The following is a 10,584-nucleotide window of genomic DNA, read 5'->3' as shown; positions in this document are numbered from 1 at the left end:
CGGACAGCTATGGTCATAGCTCCGTGTTCTGCGGTCACGGGAACACATGTTCGCCTTCACATCGCTTCGAATGCCATGAAATTTTAATTTTCATTAGTCGAACGATATAATTTAAAGACCGCAGACAGCTAGCATTGTCTGCTACTTAGTTTCAGATACTTTTCTATCTCATTATACGTCTCGATAAAGCTTTAATTATTTTCGTTATTCTGTGTGTGCTGTGTGCGCATTTCTTTGGCCGTCGAAAGATATGCCAGCGATTCGCAACAATTTGTCAGTAAATAATTTCGAATTGTCCTCCGTCTGCGGCAATCAAAAAATCTAAAAAACGCAAGAGAAAGAGAGAGAGAGCGCACAGATACGAATGTATCTGTATCTGTATCTGGTACTGCGTCTGTATCTTTTTGCTGCCTGCTGACTGCACATGGGAATGGGACTGGGTGTCAACAGCACTCTGATTTATTTGAGCGCATTCAACGCTTCGTTGCATTTCGTTAATTTGCCCGTTTTCCGCTGCCAGAGTTGAGAATCAGCCCAAAGATATGTCTTTACCCATACCAGCCTGATCTCAATCCTTGACAAAGTGCCAAAACAATACTAAGGAAACACAGAACCCCGCCACACAGCTTTCATCATAATTCGAAAAACCAAAAAATTATCAACGAGCCGCATAATTATATTGTAATTTATGCAATTGTCGAACCGGTGAAAATGTTTGCAATGTTTCGCTGCTCGTAAAAGATTTCTGACACCCAAACGTGACCAAATGGCCAATTGGTGTTCCAATCAATGGCATAGCCTTATCGGTTATGGCCAAAATTTTGGTCAATTACGATCAATTAAGCCATAATACATATGCAAATTATTGCCACCTGGTGTTGTGAGGAGAAGCATGGTGTGAAAAATGTTTGGCATTTTAATTAAATAAGATTTTTTAGGGGAGAATGCGGAGGCGGATGTGCCTTAAGCGAAGGTGATAAAAACAAAAAAGAACCTATTGCAGTTTAAGAAAGCCTATTAAAAACTAGAAATCAGGGATTTATCTATATTATTTCCTTAGTTTTCTTGCTAAGTTTTGGGATAAATACTTGATAGTTTTTATATCTATCGAAGAGAAACCTTTTTGAAAGTAGTATAATCTAATATTATATATTTATATTTTAGTAATATTCATAATCTTACAATAAAGACATTTTTCCAAAGAATTTGCATTTTTAACCAATTGAAATTGTATATAAAATGAGATAGAAAATTATTTAATTTACAAAATAAAAACGTTTGAGATTAATTTATAGTCTCTTATACTTTACCATCTCGTTTTATGTTTTAAGGATACATTGGGAAGCCTCTATTAACACAGAAAATAATAACCAAGATTATACATTGACACCTAAACACACACCTATCTAAAGTTAGGTAGTTGATAAATTATTTAAATCTTTGCAACAATATAATGACAGTCTCTATCTTCATTCCTGAAATGTAAAAGTGTTCTTTCTACTGCTAATTAATTAGAAAAAATATATAAAAATAAATGAATATAGAAAACCAATGACTCACGACGGAAGTTAGCTCAAGACACATCCACCTAATCCAGTTTGGATTAGCTTATGATCCTAATAGATACATAAATCCAACCAACTTGAAGTGTCTCACAAAGAGATATATTTACCGCAGATATCTTACCTTAAGTAAATTGCAGATACAACTCGACTCGAGTGTCTGCTAATGATGCCCGACAGTCACACCCACTGGCAACTGATGTTTGAATTTAAATTGGTCACTAATATGCCTCGCGAGAACCCCAAACCACAATCCCCGCCAAGAGAGATAGCGAGAGGAGCTAACGATGACGGCGCATTAATGGCAGGGCGTTCTATGTTCTGCAGCCCGGCGATGTCTGATTACCGAGCGATTCGAGCAGAACGCAATTACGGAGCGGGAACGGGGTGCCAAGTGAGTGAGGGAGTGGGTGGCGGTGTCTCCATTGCAGCTCCATTGCCGGAAACTGGTTCGTTGTCCGCACCACCCGGCAATTAGCCACCAGCCAATGGGACTGCTCCGTCAGACAGAGACACCAGCACGTTTGTCATGCGCCATATTGAAAAGGAGGCGGAGCCACTGGCGAGTCTTTGGTGGTGGCTTCGCCACTTGGGTGCCGTTCGCGTACGTGATGTCTGAGGCAGCTCGACAGTTGCCCGCAGATCTCTGAACGGTTCACTGCGTCGTGTCTGTCTGTCGAATCTTGGCCCAAGATAATTTTTAAAAAGATAGATATATATATTAAGATATCTCGGTAGTGTGTGTTTAGTTAAGAGGGCATAATGGAACGGCCAGCCCTGCTGCACAATGGAGAGCTAAGCAATCTTGAAACCGGCACCACCAAGCTGGTCAGCAAGCCCTTTCCCAAGCCCTTCTCCATCGAGAGCTTGATTGCCAACCAAACACCTGCCAATACTGGGCCACCGTCGCCGCCGGAGGAGAGGGAGCACGAGCCGGAGCAGGAGCCCGACCAGGAGCAGGAGCTAAGTGCCCGCGCCATGGTAGCCAGTTCTGCTTTGGGGCTCACCCAGTTCCCTTTGTACAATCCCTGGCTGCACGGCTACTTTGCCCAGAACCATGAGAGATTAACGCATTTAATTGCCGGCGGCTGCTACCTGCCCTCCACTCCAGCTAGTCATCCGGGTGCACAGCAGCCGCAGCCACAGCAGCAAGTACCACAGCCGCCGCCGCCGCATCCACCACATGCCTTGGAGAAACAGCATCCACCGACGCTGCCTCATCCGTTGGATACACGTTTCCTGCCCTTTAATCCCGCCGTTGCTGCCGCCGGCGTAGCACCCACGGATCTGAGCTATCGGCGACTGGCGGAGCTCATGAACCAGGATTATGTGCACAGTCTGAGTGTCCATGCCAGGCTGCAGCATATGGCTGCCGCTGGCAGGATCCAAGAGGATCCAGCTAACTCCAATCTGGTGCAGCTCCAGGAACCAATGCCTCAGCTGTTACGCTCTTCACCGGCAAAGTCGTCCGGCAGCCGCAGTCCCGTGGAGCCAACGCTGGATGTGGGCGTGGACGAGGATTTCGAGTGCAGCGGTGACTCCTGCAGCGACATCAGTCTGACCATGTCCCCAAGGAACTACAACGGGGAGCTGGACAAAAGCAGGAATGGAGGTGGGTACAAGAAATGATTATCACCCTGCTTAGAATTTTGTACCTTAAAATTGTCCGATCTTTCCTATGGCAGCTATATATATATATATAGTCCACCGATTCGCCATGATCCGACTTATATACTAGTAAAATTATATAGAAGAATAACTCCATAGTTTCAATATAATAGCTTGCTCTTTGTTCCAAAACAAACCTCGCTCATGAGTACATATGATTCCCAACTGGTTCTAACATCCCCGGAACGAAGTTACTTCTGCCTGCCAGGTCTTAGAAATGTATTGTTACAAAAGTTGCAAGTCATTGTTTATTAGTGTTCAAAGTTAGTAACTGGTCATAGATACATACTTACTGGTCATAGATAATTACTGATCATAGGTATTTACTGTTCACGGTTACTTACTGCTTATATATAATTAAGGTTCAGAGTTACTTACTGCTCATAGTTAATTACTGGTCATAGTTAATTACTGATCATAGTTAATTACTGATCATAGAAACTTCCTACTGAAAGAAACTGATCGTCTTCATTTAACAACCGTTTCTCTGGCAGTTATATTATATAGTATTTCAATTTTCATAAAACTTAAAATGAAATTCTATAATAATAAAATAAAGCTTTAAAGCCAATGAGATAAAAATATGTTATAAACTGTTAAAGTTATAATATTTCTAAACATTTTCCGATTGTTCCTATAACAGCTATATGATATAGTCGTCCGATCTGTCCCGTTCCGATTTATATAAGAAAAAAATATATATTGAAGACTAACTTCAATGTTTCATTGATATAGACTAACTGCAAAGTTTCATTGAGATACCTTCAAAACTGAGGAACTAGTTTGCGTAGAAACGGACAGACAGACGGTCATGGCTAGAGCGACTCAAGAATATATCTAATTTATGGTTCCGAAATTATTCCTTCACTGTATTGCAAGCTTCTGACTCAAATTATGATATCCCGCTCAGATCTAAAAACCACCAAAATCATATAAGTTAGGAAAATTAACATTAACACTTAGTCCCATGGGATTATCCCCTATCACCGTGCAAGTCCCTGTCCAGTTGGGTTCACTTTGTAAAGTGATGTTGTCATGGTAATTAAAATTGAGGCCGCCACGTCATAATCAAAATTAGCATAGAATGCATTAAGACCCAATGTTCGGTGTCAATCAAATCTGTGAAAAGTTTCAACAACTCCAGACAGCAGACTCCAGAGCCACAATAGAGAAATGGTCGGGAGTGCTGACGTTTTGACAAACGTAACGATTTAGTCCCGGTCATTCAAATGGAATGGAAAGCGTAAATCCAACTCTTGGGTAAGCCACCACACAAAACATCATCATCATAATCATCCATGGCCCCCTGCTGTTACTCCCCCTGCTGTTACTCCTTCGCCAAGTGTCTGAATACTGAGGCATCCGTGCCATAATCAATTTGCCAGTCGAGTTGTAAGCTGTAAAAAGCGCAACAAATTCACCGACTAATATATTCATAACTGGAGTCAAGTGGGTGGCTGTGGATAGGCAGTTGGGTTAAGGGTGTTATCCCGGGGGTGGCTATCAAAGACCCAGATAAATCAGTGACAGCGAGCTCCCTTGAAGCGTGTAAGTGTTAAAAAACCGCTTAACCGTGTACTTAAAATTAACAGGATTCAGAGTTGGGGAACGAGTCTTGGATTGGATTGTCACCCTCATCCTCATCCGCCTCCAATGGGGCATCATTTAACTTTCACGCTTGACTCGTGTCCACCCAAAACAAACAGATTAAGTTTCGAGCATTCCAGCCTTCAGACACATGTATCCAGTTATAAATAAATATGTTTGCCACAAGTTATGGCACAGCCCATTTGCAACAGAAGTCCGAACTCGTTAGGGGACCCATTAATGGGTCTATCTCTTGGGGATGCAATAAGAGGGACATCAGACTCAACCAGGATGTGGGCTGAACCGGGACTAAATTATGGAATGCAATGTGTTTGCTCTGAAGTGGGTGAGTCGGAACTATGATGAGATATATACAGAAAAAGCAGTTAAGATACTTTTAAGAAGGTTTGAATGAACCATCAGATAATAATAGATACAAACAGATATGGTTTGTAACTATTACAGGATTAATACTAATCCTTAAACATAATATTCACAGATACATATTATTTTAAGCCCCATAACCAATGATCCTCATCCCTTCCAGCTTATACCAATTCGGATAGCGAGGATTGCAGTGACGATGAAGGTGCCCATTCACGACATGATGCCGGCGGAATGAGCAGCAAGGACTCTCAGGGCAATGGCTCCAGTTCCAGCTCCAAGTCACGTCGCCGGCGTACAGCCTTCACTTCGGAGCAACTGCTGGAGCTAGAGCGAGAGTTCCATGCCAAGAAGTATCTCAGTCTAACCGAAAGGAGTCAGATAGCCACCAGTTTGAAATTAAGCGAGGTTCAGGTGGGTTTCTCCCTAAAATGTACATTGCAAAACCAATTAACTGATTAATCCTTCCAAAAAATAGGTGAAAATCTGGTTCCAAAACCGTAGAGCCAAGTGGAAAAGGGTTAAGGCTGGACTCACCTCCCATGGACTGGGTCGTAATGGTACTACCAGCGGCACCAAGATCGTGGTGCCCATACCAGTTCATGTCAACAGGTTCGCCGTACGCTCCCAACACCAGCAGCTGGAGAAGATGTGCCTCAGTGGTCCCAAACCGGATCTCCGCAAGAAACTCTCCACGGAGACAATCGGCGGCTTTGAGAAGTTCAGTGGTGCCTCCAGTGTGGTTATTCCACCACCACCACCAGTTGTGGGTGGTGTCGGTGTAGGATTGGGTGTGAGTTTGGGAGGAGCCACACCACTTTCCCTTGCCAGGAGCATCTACTGATGGAGTTGTGTTCTGTGTCCTTGCGTGTAAATATCCAGGAAGAAAACAAAGGAGATTTCTTTTTTGTAAATAAATTAATGAAAAATCAGAAAAAATTATTCAGTGTGGTATTTTATATCAGAGAAAATGTGCTGTAATCGTTGAGTTAAACCCAAAACCAAGTAAGTTTTTAAAGAGAGATTTCCAGAGGAAGTTAGAAAGTTAAATACTTATACTTCGATAATATTTTCTCTAAACATTTAACCACAAAAAAGCACATAAATCCTTGTGTTCCAAGAACACGCCCAAACAGGAGCAAAGAGCCCGAGACCCAGGAGCCACTTAAGGGACCAACGGGCACATATCTCGTCTCGATGTCAATTGGAACAATTAAACTGCCAATTTGTGCGATTTAACACGGCCCAAAGTGGCCCTTTTGAGTGTCGAAAATCGAGAAATGAGAGAGCCTAAGAACTCTACTCGATTTAACTGTGACTAATTTTTGTAATTTAACGCACCAAATTGTCACGAAATCGGTGTTCCAGGGGAGGATCGGGGAAAGCAATCACTCCAGGTGTCTCACGTGTCACGCCCTCCGGATGAGCCCCGAATCCCAGATCCCAGATCCTTCCCTCATGACTTATTAGCATCGATCCTAGGCCTCACTCGCGCCTTTGTGTGAGTTTTTAATTGCATTAGCCAACTTATTGGCCGCCTCCTGACTTTTGTTTATTTGCAACTCCCCTCTGCTCGCCCCTCTCAGCTCGCTAATTGTGCGACAACAAAAAAATTAAACAGAAAGAGAAGGATACCAGGAGAAAACCACCCCGGGGAAAGGCCAGGACCGGCACCCTTGTGTGTATCTTCGTCGTCGTCGTTCGCAGGTTTATGTTGGGACACGCCTCCAAGCATGAGTTTTTATTATTGTAACACTTTGCTGGCAATTTGCTGCCGGCTGCCGGGGTTGCCGAGCGTTGCTCTTTTTGGTATAGAAAAATCGGAAGCTGGAAACTCGGCAGTTTGAAGCTGAAGCAGACTTTGCGGCAAATGAACAATGTGCGACAGGGATTTGGGTTCGGCTAGGTGGGTTTTTGGAAGTGAGCTACAGCTTAGTAAGAGCAATCCGAATATATATATTTGAAATATCAAAAACCAAGAAATTTGCAAGGGTACTCCCTTGTTCTTTTATATTATTAACCAGGAAATTTAGTAGTTAAATTAGTGTATCTTTTGGTTAAAATAATTTTTATTAGAACGATTTAGAAACCATTTCCTATGTGGTCCTCTCAATCATAATAAATTTCTACTGGCACTTTTTACAATTTGCAATAGGTTATACCTGAAATTGATCAATATTTTATTAATACATTTTAATGAAATATATTAAATTATCTCTACTATGTCCCTCATGGTGTATAGGTAATAAATTCTCAAAGAATAGTTCCCCCCTTATAGAGTATTCAAAGGTCTATGTAGCTGAAAAACAGCCACCTCATACAGCATCTACTCATAGTTTTCCATGTACCATTTTGGCCTTTTGCCAGCACTGCTTTTGTTGTAAATTATATTGCCATTAATTACGCGCGGATTTGTGTCGCTCAGAGCAGTTAAGCAACCGTAAGGCAACACCACGTTAAAAATCACTTTAAAATCATTAAAAAACAAGGATAGGAGGAAGTGGCGAGGGTATGGATTCAAATCCAGATCCTGTGAGCCGCAAAAGGGGGTCATAGTTGAAAGCGGGCAAAGCAGGCAAGACCCAGTAGCCAAGCGAGTGGCCATAAATCACGCCAGAAATGCGCGCTGTCATAATTTGTCATGAGGCCGGGACACGCCCACTTCGGTGGACTCGGAGACGGGAGCACACATGTCGTCGTATCGCCGGGATTCGTTTGGTTTGTGGCAAGTTTGTTGCCATGGAACCCTATATGGATATGGACTTCTGGCCACCTTAAGGGAACCACCTTCAAAGGCACCGAGGACGACTCATTACAGTGATGCACTTGTCAGTGGCCAAAAGACAAGCGGGAATGTCTCCATGAATTAGCTGGCCTGCCCCTCATGGACAATCAGCGGCAATCAGTGATATGTAAACGGCTTGTAAACAAAGGGGGAGCCAGGTGTGGTGGAGGAGCCTCATACTGGCACTGCCTTGCCATCTGTCAGTCGCCAAAGACGGGCACCCACAGCTCCACAACGACGACCGTCCACTGTCTCTGGCTCCGGCGGTTGAAATTCCGCTGAAGCCGAAGAAGAGAGAAAAAAATCAAAACGTAAATGCACTCACGCACCTGAATCCCTAATCAGCGGATAGCAATGACAATCCATCCGTCAGCGTGGACAGGCGGCGGCTACCGGCGGCAATGCATTTTGGGTATTCTCTTTGGGAACGGAGACAGGCCAGGGAAAAGGAGTCCAAGTGGGGTAGTTGGGGCATCCGAGGATTCATTAAATTTGGGAGGACTAAGATATATATCTTTTTTTGTTAGAATTTATAAGAATTAAACAGGAAATCTGTACTATTTTAGGATTATTTATAAAAACCTATTAGTTATTAGGACACATATATGCTTCATAGTTATCAGTTGTTTATAATTCTAAATAGTTAAGAGGAAATTTATAAATATTTATCTCTTGAATTAAAGTAAAAAACCTCTATCTTTCTGTAAATTTTGAGTTTCTTTTAACTCAAAAAAGATTGACAGAACTTTTTCAAAAATTCGATTTGATTTATTCTATTCTATTTAAAGTTTTAAGAATAAACTTTATATAATACTTTGTTTTCTATTTAATAAAATTGTATTAAATAGATTCTTTCAGGTCTTTCTTTTCAATAAAATCTAAAATATATTAATTTATTATTAGAAGAAAGTCAAGTTTTTCCAGCCTAAAATTAAGAAAGGTAGCTAAATATTTAATACCTTTATAAGCAAAGTAAATAAACCTCGAGGTATCTTTATATTCGATCCAAGCTCGTTAAGCTTTTCTTTCTCCTCTCTTTGTTTGGTGAATTAATTAATTACAATTTTATGATTTTATTAATTTCCAAAAACCAAAAAATGAGGCATGCAAGTGGCGGCAACCGCCTCCCTTCACCTTTCCATATCCATGGAGCGAACAGTGTCGCCGGTTTTCTGTCCAGTGTTCACCGGCTCGTCCGTCCGTATTCCAATTCCCATGGCTTATGGGCACGTAGCGGCGAGCTCGTAATAATAATGAATGTAAATTGCCGCAATGAACGATTTAATGTCTTAATTCTTTATTTATACTGCATTTTCCCTATATGTTGCTGCCGTCACGCCCCTCCTTTTTTCTCGCCCTATTGCGGGGGCGGTGGTTATTATTCAAACAATTGGAAAATGATTATTGCTATATAAGTATGTGCAAGGTAAAAGGAACAAAGTGCCGACCGCATGAATAATGCAATCAAGATAAATTAGAATAATGCATTCTCGAAAATATTATGAAAATGCATAATTGAATTGATCAGTTATCAAAAGAGTTTTCGCGGCTATTTTCTAGTCACGAAGGAAGCCGTTTGTCAAAATATGTCCACCGATTTCGTGCCGACTAATTAAATAGAAATATATTATATTCATTTATGCCCTTTCCATCGAGACTAAACGATTCGGGGAAAAATATTAGAAGCGGGTGTCCAAGTGTCTGGGATTTGGGCAAATGTGTCGGCACTTTTGAGGGTTTGTCGCGGGGTTTTGACTTCTGGGAAGATGGATTTTAATGGGGAAATGGGGAAGGAAGTGGGATTTGCATATAGGATATAGGAATATGTTAATGTAGAGATACTTCATTATTAGGAGAGAGAGAGTAGTTTTCGCTTGCTCTTCAGAAAAATCTTTTGTCTAACTTTCTCAAGCTCGTGCGTTCTTTTTTCCAAGCTTTTCTTGTAATGTTTCTGTTTAATTATATCTCTATATTATTTATTTACATATATGTTAATAATATTACAGAAATAATATGTTCTGTAAGAAATAACAAAACCCGTATAAAACCCCTCTTGCATAAGCAATTTTCCTTTTTTCCGCCGGATATTGATACTTTCCTTTTTCCAAAACTATCTACACTCTAGATATTTATAAAGATCCCACACACACATATGTTTTGCACCCATCTTTAGAATAAATTGGCATAACGATCTTGCATTAATCAAGGAACTGAGACTCTGTCAAACCACAAACACTTCCGCTCTGTGGTAGACCCAGAACCGAGATTAGGGAACACCGCCACATAAACTATAATAAACCAAATTGTGGCATGTGCACGTATTCCAATACCAAAATCAAGTCTCTTTGGGTGGGCCCAACTATACAGATCGTTTAGGATGAGTTACGAGGCCAGAATTCGGATAGAGGCCGGTGTGCGCAGGAGCAGCACGTCTAAACCGTAAAACTCGGGACACACGTGCAGATAATTGATAAAAGATGGGCTCAGATAAGACAACAGAGAGAGATAGAGAGCTGCTGTTTTGGGTAATTGATATTCCAGGCCAAGAGGAGTACCCCCGCTGAGCCACTTCTATATAGTTAGTAATCTGACCCCTCA

General features: G+C 41.6%; 1 protein-coding gene across 1 annotated transcript; it reads left to right on the top strand.

Moving 5' to 3' along the window:
- The first annotated feature begins 2,193 nt into the window (after positions 1-2,193).
- unpg (homeobox protein unplugged) lies at positions 2,194-6,172 on the top strand. Its single transcript, XM_020950240.2, has 3 exons — positions 2,194-3,174; positions 5,365-5,615; positions 5,680-6,172. Exons 1-3 carry the CDS (start codon positions 2,325-2,327, stop codon positions 6,043-6,045), a joined length of 1,467 nt encoding a protein of 488 aa, XP_020805899.1. The 5' UTR covers positions 2,194-2,324; the 3' UTR covers positions 6,046-6,172.
- The last annotated feature ends 4,412 nt before the right edge of the window (positions 6,173-10,584 follow it).

This window comes from Drosophila serrata, unplaced genomic scaffold (genome assembly GCF_035046125.1).
Source record: "Drosophila serrata isolate PLE 108 unplaced genomic scaffold, ASM3504612v1 contig_184, whole genome shotgun sequence".
Classification (NCBI taxonomy): Eukaryota; Metazoa; Arthropoda; class Insecta; order Diptera; family Drosophilidae; genus Drosophila; species Drosophila serrata.
The sequence above is the reverse complement of the archived record's forward strand: the minus strand, read 5'-3'. Positions and strand labels throughout refer to the sequence as shown.

Excerpts from the sequence above, each read along its gene's own strand:
- unpg (XM_020950240.2), top strand. The coding sequence starts at position 2,325 with ATGGAACGGCCAGCCCTGCTGCACAATGGAGAGCTAAGCAATCTTGAA. Across the intron at positions 3,175-5,364 it reads GGACAAAAGCAGGAATGGAG|CTTATACCAATTCGGATAGC; the intron begins GTGGGTACAAGA and ends CATCCCTTCCAG. Across the intron at positions 5,616-5,679 it reads TGAAATTAAGCGAGGTTCAG|GTGAAAATCTGGTTCCAAAA; the intron begins GTGGGTTTCTCC and ends TCCAAAAAATAG.